Source organism: Lissotriton vulgaris, unplaced genomic scaffold (genome assembly GCF_964263255.1).
Source record: "Lissotriton vulgaris unplaced genomic scaffold, aLisVul1.2 SCAFFOLD_867, whole genome shotgun sequence".
Classification (NCBI taxonomy): Eukaryota; Metazoa; Chordata; class Amphibia; order Caudata; family Salamandridae; genus Lissotriton; species Lissotriton vulgaris.
Genome location: NW_028249106.1, coordinates 702,978 through 721,601, shown reverse-complemented (window position 1 = coordinate 721,601; position 18,624 = coordinate 702,978). Strand labels below are relative to the sequence as shown.

At 51.4% G+C, this 18,624-nt stretch overlaps 1 protein-coding gene across 1 annotated transcript in view; it reads right to left on the bottom strand.

Moving 5' to 3' along the window:
- Window positions 1-18,624, bottom strand: part of PPP1R12A (protein phosphatase 1 regulatory subunit 12A) — a gene marked incomplete at its 5' end in the record, with an annotated part of 839,509 nt that overhangs the window by 131,102 nt on the left and 689,783 nt on the right. The window contains one exon of the mRNA XM_086950257.1: window positions 6,128-6,232. Within this exon, the coding sequence (XP_086806383.1) occupies window positions 6,128-6,232 (105 nt within the window). The remainder of the gene's footprint in view (window positions 1-6,127; window positions 6,233-18,624) is intronic.

Sequence of the window (18,624 nt, the reverse complement as noted above, 5' to 3'; positions counted from 1 at the left end):
ACGGCCGCCACCGCGCTCGCGCTGTGTATTAGTCTGCGGCGGGCGGCTGGCAGCACGTGTGGGAGCACCCCTTCCTTGGCCACGAAAGGAGCAAAAGGCACTCGTTTGCTGGCGTGGGGCCGAGAGGCCCAAGGACTTGGCCGTAGCCCTGGAGTCCTTAAACGCTCAAGCGCATGGTCTGCCTTGTCGCCAAAGAGGCGACGGCCATCAAACAGCATGTCCAGAAGTGTGGCCTTGACATCAGCCGAAAAGTTGGCGGTCCTCAACCAGGCGTGGCGTCGAATAGCCACCGTCGTTGCCATCGCTCTGCCTAGTGAGTCCGTGGTATCCAGCCAACACCGGATGGAGTAGCTGCCGCATCTCGTCCCTCCGCAAGGGCTTGGGCGAGTTTAGCGCGGACCTCCTCCGGACATTGTGGCAGCACGTCCGCGACCGTGTCCCACAGAGTGTGGGTGTAGCGGCCCAAGAGGCATGCGGTATTGATTGACCGCAGTCCCAAACTCAGGGTCGAGAACACCTTTTTACCGAACTGTTCATACCTCTTGGATTCCCGATCGGGCGGAGCCGTCGGGAATGCGGTCTGGGAAGTAGAGGACTGGATAACCAGGCTCTCGGGGGTGGCGTGGGTGGACAAGAAGCAATGGTCGCCCAGAGCCGGGCGGTAGCGTCTGGCCACGTTCCTATCCACAGGTGGACCTGAAGCTGGCCTGGAAAAGGTGCCCAAAAGAACGTCACACAAGGCCTGATTAAACGGCAGCAGAGGCTCAGCCGAGCTTGACTGCGGTTAAAGGACCTCAGTGAGGAGGTTAGTCCTCACAGCCGTGATGGGGAGCCCCAGGTTCCAGGCCTTGGCCACCCGCGTCAACACAACACTGTAGGAAGCCCCCTCCTCTGTAGCCATGGTTGGAGGGGAGACAAAACCAGTGTCTGGCGAAGTGTCCAATCCACTGGCATCCCCAAGCTCACATGTCCAGTCCGGCTGAGACTGGCACTCCTGTGCCAGAGGGTCCACAGACCCCTCCCAATCCCCTCGACACCCATCACCTGATATTCAGGTTCAATGGATGGGGCTGGTTCGTGCAAAAACAAATCTCCAAACGACGTCGAGAGCGGCGCCGCTCCAGCGCCGGAACTGAATCGAGGGTTCCGAGATCGTGAGGTCGACCGGCGACGACTCGGATCCGGAAGCGGATCTAGTGGGGGCCTGCGTCGCCGGGACCTAAGTCGCCGGCAGCGTCGGGTCGAAGCACCCGGGGGCGTCGGAGCCGAAGCACCCGACTCGCTACGCCCCCCAGCCAGGCCCGAAGGCGCCGCGGAACCCAGCGGAAGAGGGAGGGACCTCATGGCCATGAGGTACCGCTCGACCTCCTCAGGGTTTGCATCGTGTCCATGGACCGGAAAGTGTGGGGCAGGATGTGGCGCCCACGACTCCGTCGGAGCCGCGTGGGTGGTGTCACCCAAACCCCCGGCCGCGTCGCGGGAGCGTCGGGGTAGGTCGGAAGAGCGATGACGCCTTTCCGACCTCTCATGCCTCTTACCTGAGGATCGTGATCCCGAAGACCTAACATTCTGCAGCGCGTGGCTGGCGGCACGTGTGGGGGCGCCCCTTCCGTGGCCACGAAAGGAGCAAAAGGCACCCGTTTGCTGGCGTGGGGCCGAGAGGCCCAAGGACTTGGCCGTAGCCCTGGAGTCCTTAAAACGCTCAAGCACATGGTCTGCCTTGTAGCCAAAGAGACGGCCATCGAACAGCATATCCTGAAGGGTAGCCTGGACATCGGCCGAAAAGTTGGCGGACCTCAACCAGGCGTGGAGTCGAACCACCACCGTCGTTGCCATCGCCCTGCCCAGTGAGTCCATGGTATCCAGCCCACAACGGATGGAATACCGTGCTGCATCTTGACCCGTCCGCAAGGGCTTGGGCGAGTTTTGCCCAGGCCTCCTCCGGACATTGTGGCAGCACTTCCGCGACCGTGTCCCACAGGGTGTGGGTGTAGCAGCCCAAGAGGCATGCAGTATTGACTGATCGCAGTCCCAAACTCAGGGACGAGAACACCTTCTTCCCGAACTGTTCGTACCTCTTGGATTCCCGATCGGGCGGAGCCGTCGGGAATGCGGTCTAGGAAGTGGAGGTCTGGATGACTAGGCTCTCGGGGTGGGATGGGTGGACAAAAAGCATGGATCGCCCGGGGCCAGGCGGTAGCGTCTGGCCACGTTCCTATCCACAGGCGGACCTGTGGCGGGCTTGGACCAAGGCCTCATTAAACGGCAGCAGAGGCTCATTGGAGCTTGTCTGCGGTCTAAGGACCTCAGTGAGGAGGTTAGTCCTCAGGCCACGACAGGGAGCTCAAGGTTTAGGGCCTTGGCTGCCCTCGACAACACTACACTATAAGCAGCCCCCTCCTCTGTAGCCACGGTGGGAGAGGAGACAAATCCAGTGTCTGGCGATCTGTCAAGTCCACTGGCCTCCCCAAGCTCATATGTCCAATCCTGTTGAGACTGGCACTCCCGTGCCAGAGGGTCCTCAGACCCCTCCCAATCACCCTCGTCACCCATCTCCTGTGGTTCAGGGTCAACAGATGGGGCCAGTTCATGGATATAGAAATCTCCAATGGCCGTCGGTAGCGGCGCCCAGCGGCGCCGCTCCGGCGCCGTAACCGGACCCAGGGTAGGATCGGGGACGGCGCCCATAGCAGGTGCCGGGGGCGACACCCGCAGGGCCGGGGCCGGTGAGGTCGACCGGCGACGACCAAGATCCAGATGCGGATCCAGGGAGGGCCTGCGGCGCCGGAACCGAAGTCGCCGCCGGCGCCATAGCACCCGACGGCGTCGGAGCCGAAGCACCCGACCCGCTAGGCCCTCCAGCTGGGGCCGTTGGGCCCGGAGGCGCCACGGAACCCGGCTGAGGAGGGAGGGACTTCATGGCCATGAGGTACCGCTTGATCTCCTCAGGCGTCGCGTCATGCCCAGGGACCCGTAGGTGTGGGGCAGGCAGCGACGTCCGCGACTCCATCGGAGCCGCGTGGGTGGTGTCACCCGAACCCCCGGCCGCATCGCGCAAGCATCGGGGTGGGTCGGTGGAACGATGACGTCTCTCCGACCTCTCATGCCTCTTACCTGAGGACTTGGATCCTGACAACCTATGTCTACTCCCAGAGCTGCGAGGGCTCCGACCCCGCGACCCGTCCCTCGACCTCCTGTGGGACCGACTGCCAGAGTTCCAGTCGCTTGTGGGTCCATGGTCGAGGCCTAAACACTTGAGGCACCGGCGATGGGGGTCGGTAACCGACATCAGTCGGTCGCACCTAGAACAGGGTTTAAACCCGGGCATCCCTACCAGCACCGTAGGAGTTGAAGACTCGAGTAGAGAAATGATCAAAAAGATCACAAAGTTTAGTCAAAAAAGACTAAGGGGTAGAGCTTCTCCGGATCTGCGCTAGCTGGCGCGGAAAAAAGCAGAACTGACGTCAGCGCGCATGGGGGGCGTCTAAGTACTCCGACGACGTAATTCAGGCGCTAAGGACGCGGACGACGGATGCGGAGCCGCGGACGACGCTTGCCGGCGCGCAGGGGTATTGCTACGCAAAATTTTCCGAATCCAGTCTGACGCCTGGGGATATTCTAAGGTAAGGAATCTATCACTAACGTGTCTCTTTCAGATGCATGGCTAAATGGAGATTAGGAAGCCCGACCGGCGGAGCTTCAAGCGGAGGCAGCCATCTTGGTCGCCTCCGTGGCCACGCCCCCCTGGGAGATCCACTCTTACCTCTGCAGTTGTTACCCTGTAGGAATCTCTGAAGTAAAACGTAGGAGAGCACTGTTGGGCCTGTGGTTGCTTGCAGGTCACGGAGGCATCTGGGGAGGTGGATTCTAAACCTTCATGACAGGGAGTGCGGCGAAACGAGTCTAGATTAGCTAGCCTTTGAAGGGTGCCCATAGTTTTTGTCATCTCTGTATCCTTTATGATCCAGCATCTGGTCTACTTGCGGGCTGAAGAGATGGTAACCATCAAACGACAAGTTAAACAATTTTTTTGCTGGACTTCTGGCTTAAGGCTGGGGATACAGAGCGAGGAATGCCTTGGCAGGAAGGCACTGGAATTGATTCCCCTTGCAGCAAAGACCGCAGCATCTAGGGCGCAGTGTATGGTGGTATTAGAAATCTGCTTCCCACGAGCAACGATCTCATAACCACACTTTTTGTGCTCCTCTGGGAGATGTTGTAGGAGCTCCACTATCTCATCCCAGTGGGCACAGTCCTAAGTAGAGAGAAGGCTAACAGAATTGGCAAGGGTTGGCTGGTTGTGTTGTGCAGCCACCCGTTTGCCAGCTGCATTGATGCATTTACACTACTTTTCTTGTGTAGGGGCATCACCAGTAGCCCTCTTACGGGCAGTAGTAAACACAAGGGAGTTGGCCAGGAGCCACCCTGAATGTAAAGTGGATCAGTAGGGGACGCTTTCTATTTCTTGCTCACACTGGGAGTGACGACCCTGGTATGGACAGGATCCTTATCAAATATCAGGGGTGTGACCGAGCATGCCCCTGAGCATGGGGAGGAACTGAGTGTAGTGGTGAGTGAAGGATACGGTTTCTAAAAGAAATCCTCCTCTAAAGGCTCAGTACAGAGATCTATCTTTTGGGAGGAGGCAGCCCTACCAATTAGCTTATAGTACGAGGTGGAATAATCCGGGAGGGAGGGGCATGCAGGGTACAATCTGGATCTGCACTTCCTTTTGGGTCAGTCACACATCTTAGGAATCCCAAGGATCCCCCTGTGGCAGTGTATCAAAGGTATTTCCCCAAGCCCTCGTGAGTCTGATTGAGGAGACCCCTGAGGTGTGTAAGGATGGGGTCACCTGGAGAGGTGGGCGGAGAAGGTGAGCGCTGTGGAGAGGGTGAGGTGGAGAAAGAAAAAAGGGCAAAGGTCTAGTTGAATTTTCCGCCTTCTTGCACTGCTTGGCAGGAGGTGGCAAGTCCAAAGCTTCCTCATACAATAGTCGAAGCTTGGAGGGTTACGAACCAGACCCGGGACTAGCATCTGAACCATATGGAGGTGGATGACCAGATGTTTCTGTCTTGCATCAAACTCCTCTTGCAGTTTGTGGAGGATCAGTTCGACAGCGCCTGAGCAGAGGGCGGTCTCCGATGTTGAGGGCGTTTCCAACTTCGAAGTGAAAGGTGTTGGCTCCAATGGGCGGGCCAGTGCTGAGGTGGACGCAGTCAGTGTCGAGTGTGTTGGGGTCAATGGTTTCTTTGGCATGCAGTGGTGGATTGGGAGCCGGTCTCTGAAGCTCCAGAGCGGCAGGATGATCTTTATGCTGCGGGCAGTGGCGAGGAGGAGGGAAGTCAGTACTCACAGCAGGCTACCCCGGAGGCAACTACTCAATATCCAGATCAGAGCCAGAGCTGTCAGCAAAGGAAAAGGTCCACTCATCTGCTGCCGAAGGTTGTGGATGAGGTTCCCAGTCAAGGTCCTCGGCTATGAAGAGGACAGATGTGTCTCCTCCACTCCTATACAACATTTGGAGACATCGAGTCCGACGGTTCGTGGGCAGGTCACGTGGTAGCATGGACAATAATGAAATGGCACCCATTTCATCACCGTCAAGACATAGTGGAGAGATGCGGGTCAGCAATGGACAGCAGTAGGAAGGAGGGCCCCAAAGGGAAAGGCCCAAGTGGACCTAAGCTGACCCAAAAGGTGCCCGGCAAAGCCTGATACATTGACCGGAGACCAGGGAGAAAATGGAAAACACATTCGATAACAATATCGACAGACCAGAGGAACCGCCGTACACTATACAGAGTACTGTGATGGTGTCGAACAAGAGCACAATAGCACCTATTCAAACTCAGTGACTGAAGGAAAATAATCTAAAAATTGAGTCAATGATAATGCGCATTACCAGCAAGAGGAAGAATCACACTACCTTGTGACTTGAAAGACTTCTTTGAGGAAAAAGGACTTGCACACATCCTGGCCTGCCGAACACTAAATGGCAGGAGTATGCACAGCTTGTGTATCTACAGCCACACATGCCTCAAACATATATATATTCAATTATTTCTATATTAAAATAATATTATAAGCACCAAAGAAAGTAAAACATTTTTAATAATTAACTAACCTGTGTGGCCTTTTCCAATTGCAACTTCAGTTCGGTTAGTTCTATGTTGGTATCATGTAACTGCATTTTCAATTTTTCATTTTCTGCAATGATCTGCTCATAAAGCTGATATAAATTAGAAAAAGTAATTAATTTACTAATACATGACTTTCTTAAATTGCCTTTATGTTGACCAACTTTTTAATTCAGTTTAATTACTTGAGGCATGTTACAACAATAATTGTGAAAAAATTACATAAAAGAAGGTGGGGTCTTTTCAAGGGAATTAACCATGCCTAATCAACAAATCTATTCTCATTGTACAGATACTCTTATGTTCAATCCACATTTCTAAGATAATGTGAATTATAAAACAGGAGACAAGGTAGGAAAATAACAGCATTTATTTATAAGCAATGTATTGTCAAGGGTTAGAGTCTTTACATGCAGACTTTTCTAAGAGAGTTAAGAAATCCATAGTTATGGTCTGACTTTTATAACTTTTGTTGCAAAAGTCATTCCCACATGATGACAGCAGTAAGGATCTTGGCATTAGCTTTAGAAAACACAGAAATCCCTAGGTCCTTGGAGAACACTCTTCCTTGATATTCAATAATGGCCATTACAGTCGTTTAAACTTTAAGTAAATTGGTTTCACACCCCTAAAGACCAAAGAATGCCCAAGGACATCAAACCCTTTTATGCAGAGGACCTGAAAGTGTAATAGGATTGGCTCAAATGGGTATAGTTTGATGCATTTTATCTAAGAAAGGCCTGGCAAACACATCTACTGATTTAATTTTTCAGTTTGATTTATCATTTAAGATTTCATACAAACTGAAGCATATAAATATACACTAACGGGCAATTCACAACATGCACCGGCCAGTATGATAAGCTTTTCTTTATTTTGCTATACATTTCTATCACCAATGATTCATATCACTTATATTATTTCTTAATTTGAAATGATAGCTGATTTGCACATCCTTATTGAATTGGATCATTCAAAGTTTTAGACATCAGTTTCTCCATTATACCGATGTATTGGCTACTTACCTATCAGCCAATCTCACTTAACATTGAAAACAGAAAATAACCAAATTACAAGAATAAAACATTATTAGGCAAACAATATATTTCCTTGCTTTCAAGACTACATTGGTCTCCTCTTTTAGAAGTAGTACTATTTATTATTATTACCGGCAGATACTTGAGGTCTCAGTAGAGTGAGTTAAGAAAGATGCATGCTTATTTAGAAAAAATAGTATCCGTTCACAATAATGCACAAGTTACTTACCTTCGGTAACGATATATCTTTAAGAAACATTAGTTAGTGATAGATTCCCTACCTTACAATATCCCCAGGCGTCAGACTGGATCCAGAAAGTTTTCGTCAGCAGTACCCCTGCGCGTCGGAAGGTGGCGTTGTGCAGTTCCGCGTCCCTCGCTGGCCCCGAGATGACGTCACAGAGACTACTTAGGCGCCACCCATGCGCGCTGTCAGTTTAGTACACGACTTTCCGCGCCAGGAACTCAGAGCCATGCAAGAAACTGACCACTGGTGCCATGAAACTAGGGCCCTGAAAGGGATCACCTTAACCCTAGAAATCAGTTTGCAGAACGGGGAGGATGGGTGGGGCGGTAAGGAATCTATCACTAACGTATGAGTTACTTACCTTCGGTAACGATGTATCTGGTAGAGATGATTCTAGCTGCAGATTCCTTAACGTAGAATTATCCCCAGGCGTGAGACTGGATCCGGATTTTTTTTTGCCACAGCATCCCTGCGCGCCGGAGGGACGTCAGCGAGGTCACATTAGTCCCACCCCAGAGCGCCTACTTCAGTTTTCTTCGGATAACTTTTCCGCGCCACAACGCGGAGCCATCAGACAAAACTGTGGGAGTATGAGAACAGTGTGCAAAAGAGCAGAAAAAGGAATGGTGATGAACACCATAAGGAGCAGTGTCCCAAAAGCAGGGAAAGAAGAAAGAACAGGTCACAGCCCTGAGCAGCCACCCTGCCAGTATGTAGACAGTCCCCCCTGGAGACAAGGAACAAATGCAAAATGTCATGACAACATGTAGCAGGACTACACCCCCAACCAAGAACAAGAGGAAACAGTTCCAAGACAAACACGAACGACAAACCTCCAAGGCAACCCCAGCACAGAGTGCGACAACCCCCCAAAGGAACAAGGGGCAAAGGCACGGCCAGGTGCCCCCAACCTAGAGGTTACCAGAGGGGCCAGGACCCCTAGTAACAAAAGGGGGAAGGGAGGGGAGGGAAGAGAGTGAAGGCAAGCACCAATCCTGGAGCAACCAGAGCAGAGGTGCACAGGAGTACCTATAAACCCATCCTCCAATGCGCCAAAGAGGAGGAAGGAACAAGAAATAAGACTAATCATCCCGTCAAAAAGAGCGAAAGAATGCACTCACAGAAGACACAGCCACCCACCGGGAGGCGAGTGCAGAAGTCCAAGCCAAAGGTCCTCGCAGAACGGGGAGGAAGGGCGGGCCATGAAGGAATCTGCAGCTAGAATCATTTTTACCAGATACATCGTTACAGAAGGTAAGTAACTCGTACATCTGATAGAGACTACTAGCCGCAGATTCCTTAATGTAGAATAGATACCCTAGCCATACCCACAGGGAAGGAGGGTCTGCGAAAGAATCCCAACAGTCTGGACATAACAGAGGTTCCCACAGGGGACTAGTCCAACGGACAGGGTGAGAAGCCTCGTCCCCCCAGGCAAGGGGAACCCCTACAAGAAGAACACCACTGACCACAAGAGGGGTGTGTGAAGAAGAAAAGAATAAGAAAGAGGAAGCCCGTTCTCACTCAACAAAGGATACAAAGGCAAGGCAAGGGGCGGCCCAAGCACCCCACGCCCCTACAAGGCAACAGAACCTCCATCCAAGGCCAAAGCAAGGAAGAAGATCAACCTAGAGGCTCCAAGGAGACAAGGAGAAAAGAAGGCAAGGCCCACCCACCAGGAACACGGACCGCGAAGAGGGCAGGTGAGCCCACCACAGCTGGAAGTCAATAGATCAGACAGAACGGCGCCGACAGCAAGAAAGCAGGAAGAGTAGCCCGAGGCACCCAGGAATACCAGGCAGGCTGCGCCTGAAAGAGGGAGGAACACAAAAATCATCTCAGCCCCCATGAAAATAAGGGCGAAGAAGGGCCCGGACACACCTCAAAGAGGGGTCAGTCACACGACCCAAAAGGAAGCAGAACCAGAGCCATGATGCCAGGCTGCAGACAGCAGGTCAGAACCCGGAGAAGGACACCCCGGGGCGCCACCAAGGCATTCCAATCCAGCAATAAGAGAATTGCACCTGCACCGTACATAAACGCCATGGAGAGCAGAGGCCCTAAGTCGAAGCCACAACTCCCCAGCACAGAACAAGCTATATAACAGCTACCACTACCCCACATAGGGTATGTTAAGTCCCAAGACATGGGAACCCTCTTAGGAAGAAACTTCCGCAGCAGAGGACAACAGAAAGAGCCACAGGAAAAAAAAAACAGAGGGATTGTCAAGCAGCCAAAGAGAACAAGCATTCCAATGCAATAGGTCTCGCATTAGTAAAGTTAGAGGTATTAGTATTGTAAATGACAAATTTTTTATTTATGTTTTTGTTTTGAAAATAGCGAAATTAATAACTTTGTCATTTACAATGCCAATAGTGTTAACTTTTGCAAACGTGACACCTATTTATTTATTTATTTTATTTATTTTTGCTATTTGTTAAGCGCACGATTACCCGTAGGCGTCTTGGCGCTAGATATGCCCTATATCATCCTGAAAGCTCACTGAGTGCAGACCAAATTATTGGTCAAACAGCCAGGTCTTAAGGCCCTTAAAGAACAGTAGCAAAGAAGGGCACATCCTAATGTGCTGGGGTAGCGAATTCCACAGCTTAGAAGCTGCAACCGAAAAGCGACGGTCACCCCCAGGAAACAGTTTTAGATCGTGGGGTAGCTAGTAAGTTTAGGTTAGCCGATCGAAGCTGTCTGGTTGGTTTATAAAAACTAAGCTGATCCTTAAAGTACCGAGGCCCTGACTCGTTCAGTGATTTATATACAATACACAGGGATTTAAATTTTATTCGATTGGAGATGATATTTCCTGATGGTGTTTGATATGGAGGTGAACTTAGGAGTCCCTGAGAGCAGACGTGCGGCTGCGTTCTGAATAGTTTGAAGCTTGGTGATAACCCTTACCTGAGCATTTAGAAACAAACCATTGCAGTAGTCTAGGGACGATAGTACTAGGGTGGTGACCAGGGTTTTAGCAGCAGAGTCCGGTAGAAATGGGAGAATTTTCCTGATCAGCCTTAGCTTGTGGTGGGCTGTTGCTGCTACCTTGTTTGCATGAGCTAAAAAGTTGAGGTCCCCATCAAAGATTATGCCCAAATTCCTAACTTTGACAGCTGGCGTGGGGGGGGGGGGGTGTCACCCATCGCTGCAGGCCACCAGGTTGGTGACCAGTCAGGAGAGAGCGGTCCAAAAATGAGTACCTCCGTTTTTCCGGTGTTCAACTTAAGGCAGTTCGCTGCCATCCATTCTTCGATGGCTAGCATTCCACATTGAAAGCGCTCTGCCACCTCTGGTCCATTGTTTTTAATAGCAAGGACTAGTTGAGTGTCATCTGCATATGAGGTTATGCTCATCCCATATGCTCTGATGACATTGGCAAGGTCCGACACGTATAGATTAAATAGGGTCGGACTTAGGGATGAGCCCTGTGGGACCCCACATGGAAGGGACATATCAACTGATTGATATGGGCCCAGGGTGACTTTCTGGGTTCTGTCAGCCAGGAAGGATGTAATTAGGTCCTTTGCTGTAAGGAGGATGGCACTCTTTCCGACACGGTCGAGTAAGATCTTATGGTCGACCGTGTCGAAAGCCGCGGATAAATCCAGCATTACCAAGATTGCCGTTGCTCCCTGGTCTCTGATGGTCCTTATATCATCGGCAGCTTTGATTAAAGCAGTTTCCGTGCCGTGATGTTTCCGAAAGCCGAATTGCGAATCATCCAGGAGGGAGTATTTCTCTAGATGTTCAACTAACTGGTGATTCATGGCCTTTTCTATCACCTTGGCTAGGAATGGGAGGTTTGCAATAGGCCTATAGTTCTTTAAATCAGATTTCTCAAGGTTTTCTTTTTTCAGCAGGGGCTTCACCAGAGTATTCTTTAGGGAATCTGGATAGATTCCGGAGGTAAGTATCGAGTTGCAAACTACGGTGATGACCGGGATGAGGGTGTCCATCACCGGAGAGAGTGCTGGTAGGGGGCAGGGGTCTAATGACGATCCTGATTTGATGGTAGAAACCAGAGCCTTTATTTGGTCTGTATTGAGTGTGTTAAACTTTGTCAAGGCGTTGTCCATAGGAGGAGCCACTGAGGCGGGTATTATGGGCCGCGAGGAAAAGGTCTGATAAATATCGGTCACTTTCGAAAAGAAGAATTTAGCCAATTCATCGCATAGAAATTGGGAAGGGGGCGGGATTAGATCGGGGGCATTGCCTGACAAGGATCTAGTAATGTCATACAGTTGCTTACAAATAGCGCCTGCTCCCTATAACTGCTTCGTAGCACTTTGGGAAACCATTATTGCGGTCAACGATCTTTATATTTTGGAGGACGCACGTGACATGGAAGAGCCTCCTGTTGATTTAAAAGAAAATAGACTTATAACCCATCTCGTGACTTTGATACTCATGTTATCTAGCTCTGAAGGATGAAAGGCTGAGTCGTCCAGTGTGAGTCACGCTCTGTGACACAAACAACGAAGGTGTGTTAAACCACTGAGCTTTCTACAGCCTGTGGTCTGAGGAATCAAATGAGTGTTTCGTGCTTGAAATAATTAAGGCGGGGGAAACAAGTGGAAATTGCACATTATTGTATTACGAATACTACGAACCATTGGCCCTGAATACGGCAGAATTATTAGGTATGTTTAAGCAATGTTAGAAAGCACTATTTTCCACTTCGGGCGCCTTAAAGCAAACTATCGTCCCATTTCTCTCCTCCCCTACCTGGCAAAGGTTTTGGAGCGGCATATCACCATTACTCTTAGTTCCTTTTTTGAGTCCAGTGGGTTCCTTGCCCCTTCCCAAGCAGGTTTCCGCCCCCTCCACTCCACCGAGAAGGTGGTGGTGTCCGTTATGGACACACTTAGAGAGGGGCTCGATTCCAATCTCCCGCAAGCATTGATTCTCCTCGATTTGTCTGCCGCCTTCGACACGGTTGATCATACCATCCTTCTTTCCCGTGTCGAGGCGGCAGGCATCGGGGGTTCTGCCCTTGCTTGGGTGACCTAATTTCTTAGTGATCGCACCCAAGCCGTCCATCTGGCAGATTTCTCCTCAATGGCTCATAAAGTACAATGTGGTGTCCCACAGGGCTCTTCTCTCTCCCCTCTTCTCTTCAACTTGTATATCTTTCCACTCATTTTTGCGTTACAGCGGATGGAGGTCACAGTGTTCAATTACGGTGATGACCTCCAGCTTATTTTTACTTTGTCAAACTCACCCTATTCTATTCATAACTTCCAGTCAGTGATGGTTTTTATCAGGGATTGGATGAATTCTAACCATCTGAAACTCAACCCTGATAAGACTGAGCTTGTCCTGACTGGAGGTAAACTTAATCCTTGGTCTTCGGCTTTTTGGCCTTCCTCGCTTGGTCCCCCTCCTCTTCCTTCTTCTGTCAAAACTTTGGTGATCACTCTTAATCAACACCTCACTCTTCACTCGCACGTCAGCACGGTGGTTTCTTCTTGTTTTTTTGCGTTGCGTACTATTCGCAAGATATCACGTTTTTTCTCTTCCTCAGCCCTTAAACTTATCGTCATGGCGATGGTTCTCTCTTGCCTTGACTATGGTAACGCACTGTACAATGGCATTCCTAGTTATGCCCTCCGCCGGCTCCAGCTAGTGCAGAACCAAGCTGCCCGCTTGGTTCTTAGTTTACCTAGATCCCAGCACATCACTCCGTCCCTCTGTTCCCTACATTGGCTCCCTATAAAAGAAAGAGCCCTGTTCAAGCTCGGATGCCTGACTTTCCAGGCTCTTGCCGGGACAGCTCCAGCCTCTATTAAAGCTAACATTCACCATTACATTCCTAGTAGGTAACTACGCTCTTCTTCTCTTTCTCTCTTAGTGGTACCTCGATTTAAGAAAAGTAGGACAGGAGGCTGCAAGTTTTCTGTCCTTGCCCCGTCCTTTTGGAACTCCCTACCCCTACCCCTTCCCATTCGAACATCAGCATCTTATATGGAGTTTCGTGGGAGACTGAAAACCTTTCTGTTCGCACAGGCCTTTTCATCTTAATCCAATTCAGTCCCTGCTCTTGAAGTTGAACTGACCCCGCAGCGCCATGAAACCGCTAGGTAAACGTGCGCTATACAAATATTTTTAAATTCAAATTCAAATTAAAGCGCCAACTTCGGATTTTATCGTTTTGTACTCGTGAGGGGCTGTACTATCAGACAATTTGAGTCAAATTTACCAGCCGACTGTGTAATGTTATCCTTTATTTCTAGAGCCTCTCATCAGACAGGGCCTCTTGGTGCACTCACACAGAAGCTTCAAAAGATGACCCAGGAAGAAATAGGTTCATAGTGTCATAGCATAAGATTCGAATGCTCGGAGTCCGATCCGATGTGTTTTTACTTTAATAGGGATAGTTAATACGAATCGGGGCAGAATTCGTTTTTTCCGAGGGCCTCACTCTCCTTAAAGCCATCTGAAGCCGATACATGAAGTATGAGTGCATCCTGTAATATTAATGCAACAACCACAGGTGATGGACAGAATGCAGAACAATGTCATACATTCACCCCAGTACAGAGATCTGGGCCCAAATTAGTAGTTTTTTTGCACTCCACACCACCCCCGTTCAGACATGGCCATATGCAAATCAGTCTGACCCTGTGCCTCATGGGAACAATCGAGCCCAAACTGCCAAGCCATGCCTTCTCTGGACCGGAAACAAGCTTCCGAGGACCGGTTTCTGGCATTCCAGCCTTCTTCAGCCCGGCTTGCTTGAATCCAGTGGTGTGGAGTGCATGGGACTCACGTCTGAGCATACCCATCCCTCTCAGGGTGACAAATGCAAAAACCACAGGCGATGGACAGAATGCAGAACAATGTCATACATTCACCCCAGTACAGAGATCTGGACCCAAATCCATAGTTTTTTTGCACTCCACACCACCCCAGTTCAGACATATGCAAATCAGTCTGACCCTGTGCCTCATGGGAACAGTCCAGCCCGAACTGCCAAGCCATGCCTTCCCTGGACGGGAAACAAGCTTCAGAGGACCGGTTTCTGGCATTCCAGCCTTCTTCAGTCCGGCTGATAGCCAGAAACCGGACGTGGGTCCCGTGCTCACTAAGCCACTGGAGTTAAGCTATCCTGGCTGAAGACGGCTGATAGCCAGAAACCGGTCCTAGGATGCTTGATTCCGGTCCAGGGAAGACATGGCTTGGCAGTTCGGTGCTGGACTGTTCCCATGAGGCACAGGGTCAAGACTGATTTGCATATGGCCATGTCTGAACTGGGGTGGCTTGGTGAGCAAAATAACGATGGATTAAACCCAGATCTGTACCTGGGGTGAATGCTTTGCCATTGTGCAACATTCCGTCCATCATCTTGTGTTTTGCTGTTCACCCTACGTGGGAAGGGTATGCCTAGACGTGGGTCCCGTGCTCACTAAGCCACTGGAGTTAAGCTATCCTGGCTGAAGACGGCTGATAGCCAGAAACCGGTCCTAGGATGCTTGATTCCGGTCCAGGAAAGACATGGCTTGGCAGTTTGAGCTGGACTGTTCCCATGAGGCACAGGGTCAAGACTGATTTACATATGGCCATGTCTGAACTGGGGTGGCTTGGTGAGCAAAATAACGATGGATTAAACCCAGATCTGTACCTGGGGGTGAATGCTTTGCCATTGTGCAACATTCCGTCCATCATCTTGTGTGTTTTCCTGTAATATTAACGCATGCTGTTTGCAGTGCTATGAAAAGGCACAACTGTAGCAAGCGCTATATAATAATTGTGAGAGAGTAATTGGGGCAGGCAGGGGGGCAGGAGCCCGAAAGAAATAAGGAGTTTATGAACATGCGGTCTAAGATGGGGCGGAGAGTGCAGAGAGACAGCGAGATAGAGAGCGAGAGAGACTGCAATTTGAGTGGAGGTGAGGGCGCGACGACATTCGCGGGTGAGACAGTTTGTTTTAAAAGAATTTAAAACAAACTGGGAACAGGTACGTTTTATGGCACAGAGTAAAAGTAACGTTTTAAATAATATGAAGAAATGCATGATGAAATGTAAGGGGAGACAGGGAGACTAGATTAGCCTTTGAAGCACGACCTTGCGGCCGTGAAAGAAGTGAAAACAGCAGGGATCTTATTAGGGGGGAGGAGAAGTGAGGGCGAGCGCGCACTGCGGGGTGGCGATATTGAAAGAGCCAGGAAGGAGGATGAAAAGTAAGAAGCCCAGGGGAGCTTTGAAGCTCTCGGAGAATGCGAGTCACTGTCTGGCGGGCGTGAAGTGTGAAGCAGTGGGCGGGGAAGCACATGATAAGGTCGGGTCTGATGCAATTATGGCAAGTGCGCTGGGGAAACATGTGGGAGGGAGGCTGAGGCTTTGATGTGGGGAAATGCGCGTGCTTGTGGTCACGTGCTTTCATGTGAACTGTTGAAAATCCGCACTCGCAATCCGCCTGGTATAACTTTCTGGTTTCACCCCAATAGGTCTCTCTGCGAGACCTAAAAAACAGAAGGCCTAATCTCAGGGCCAACCTGTTGTAGAGGGGTGGTGGGAAAGACAGTAATCCGGAAAAACTTGCAAATCGTCTCTACCTCCTCGCTCATTCTCCCAGCAGTTGATAACCTTGTGATCAACCTGGGCACGAAAGAAGGCGCTGTCACGCTCGTGGTGCTATACCGCCCCCCGTACCCTATGCCTCTATTTCCCCCTTCTTTTGTCGAACAAATAGCCAATCTCACCACCTCCTCCCCTCGTGTAGCCATTTTTGGGGACTTCAACTACTGGTACTTACATCAGGACGCTGGCCCTCAGGCCACTGAGCTCTTCGAGGCCCTCTCGTCCCTTACCCTAAAACAACATATTGACGTCCCCACACACACCGGAGGCCACATTCTCGACCACATCTGGACCCATGGGGTCAAGCTTTCCCATCCGGTGATCACTCCCTGTATCTGGTCCGACCATTTCCTGGTCGACACCACCCTCACTATTACTGGCCATATCAGAGCCCCTCCCTCAGAGGGCGGCATGGCACGAAAATGGAGGGCTGTAGACACTCAGGTCCTTCTCGACCTCCTCTCGAAATCCCGCCCTTCCCTCTCGTCTGACCTCAGCACTGACAAGCTAGCTCATGACATCTCTCATTGGCTTGTCTCGGCTAGCGACATCTTAGCCCCCCTCACCAAATTCCCTCGGTCACGGCACAATCACTCCCATAAGTGGTATAACCCCGATCTTAAAAAGCAACACCTTGAACTTCGCCAACTGGAGCGCAGGTGGAGAAGGGACTACCATACCTCAAGCAGGGAGTCTTACTTGGTCGCGCGCAACAAGTATAAGAAAGCCATCATTGCGGCCAAATCTGCATATATCGCAGAAAGAATTCTCTCTGCACCCATTCAATCCAAAGAAATCTTCAAAGTGATTGGGGAACTCACCACTGACACCAGGACCCTCCCTACCCAGGCCCCTACCCAGGAATCTTGCAATGACCTTAGCTCCTTTTTTGTTGAAAAAACTGTTATGATTAAGGACTCTATCACCACCCCCTCTCCTGACGCTGTTACCACTCCGGTCCCCCATAATTCTTCCTCACTTCTACACTTCCCCATCCTTGACTCGACCACCCTAGCAAAACTAGCTACTCGGGTCAAGTCTGGTTCCCCGGATGACTGTTGCCCCCCGTCTATACTGCGAGACATCTGTCTCTCTCTTCCCGAAAGCATTCTTCCATTGCTGAACTCGTCTCTTTCCTCGGGCACGGTGCCTGGCTCTTTTAAGGAGGCCGTTCTAGTCCCTCTCTTGAAGAAGCCAGGAGCCGACCCATCGGTCCCTGCCAATTACCGACCTATTTCCCTCCTTCCCTATCTCTCCAAAATCCTGGAAGCCCATGTTACGGCTAGCCTCTCACAGTTTGTCGAAAACTCGAACTTCCTGGAGCCTAACCAAGCCGGTTTTCCCTCAATCTGGATAAACTCTAATCTGCCTTTCTCAGTATCCCAATCAGCGCCAGGAAACCTACGGTGATAGTGCGCTTTACAAAAACCTCCTAACATAACATAACATAACAAGACACACTGGGTCACGCGGTGCCGGATGGTGCCGTTGCTGAAGGTGTTGGGGCACCGGATCCCCCAAGGCAGGGCGCCCCCACGCCCCTATCAGAGAGGAATGGAGCAAACCTTCAAAGGGAAGCAGGAGCTCCCTCCCAACAGAGCCCTGGTGAAGAACTTCCAGATGATCCACGGGGAAATGGGCAGCCGGATCACCCATGCGCAAAATACTCACAGCTGTGGAAAAAGCACAAGCAAATGCCGAACCAGCCTCCGTAGGGCCCAGCGGTGGGGAAAGCAGCTCCTCCGTAGGAGACAGCTGCAAGCTAAGGCTGCCGTCCCCTAAGCCAATCGGAGTAGGAAAAGGCCAGGTGCAGAAAGGAAAAAGAGTGAACGCGGAGTGGGGTACATGTGGCTCCCCCAGCGAAAACCGCAGCAACGGCGAGGAGCCATCCTTTGATAACGTCGGGGAAAAAGCCACGAAACGGCGACTCGTCTCCAGAAAGGATGACACCAGCAGGCGCTCAACCTCCGTGGAAGACGGGGCGTCCGAAGACGAGTCCACGACCCGACGCCTGTCCGGTGCCGTAGAGCCCGCAACCTGAAGCAGGACGTCGTTGTCGTCCAGCACCAAGGGAGACACCGGACAGGCCTCTTCCACACCACATGGTGCAGGAGACCAGGGCTGGCCGGAGCCGAGGCGGCTAAGGGACGGCGCCGACCCAACCTCCTACGAGAGAGCCGCCTGCGTGGAGGGACGAGAGGGACCCGGGGAGTGACGAGGAGTCCCCCGCCAGCCTCTACCCATGAGGGGGCGAGAGGGCCCCGCCGATTCCCAATAGTGCCGCCAAGGCCAACTCGACCTCAGACGAGGCAGCCCCCTGCGTGGAGGGACGAGAGGGGTCCGCCGGACCCTGTGGCGCCGCCAGGGCCATCAGCCGTCGGCACCATAATGGTGTCACCTAGGCCTCAGACAAGATCAACACTTGTCCATAGGACCGAGAGGGGCTCTGGGATGCGACCCAAGCCCCGGTGACCTCCCGCGACACCACAGGGACTCTCCATGGGAGTTTGCGGCGTAGCATAGGCACCGTGGTCCAAAGAAGGGACACCCAAAGGGCCGCACCCAAACGGCACCACATCCTCCAAGCCTGGAACCGAGCCAGTTGGCGCCG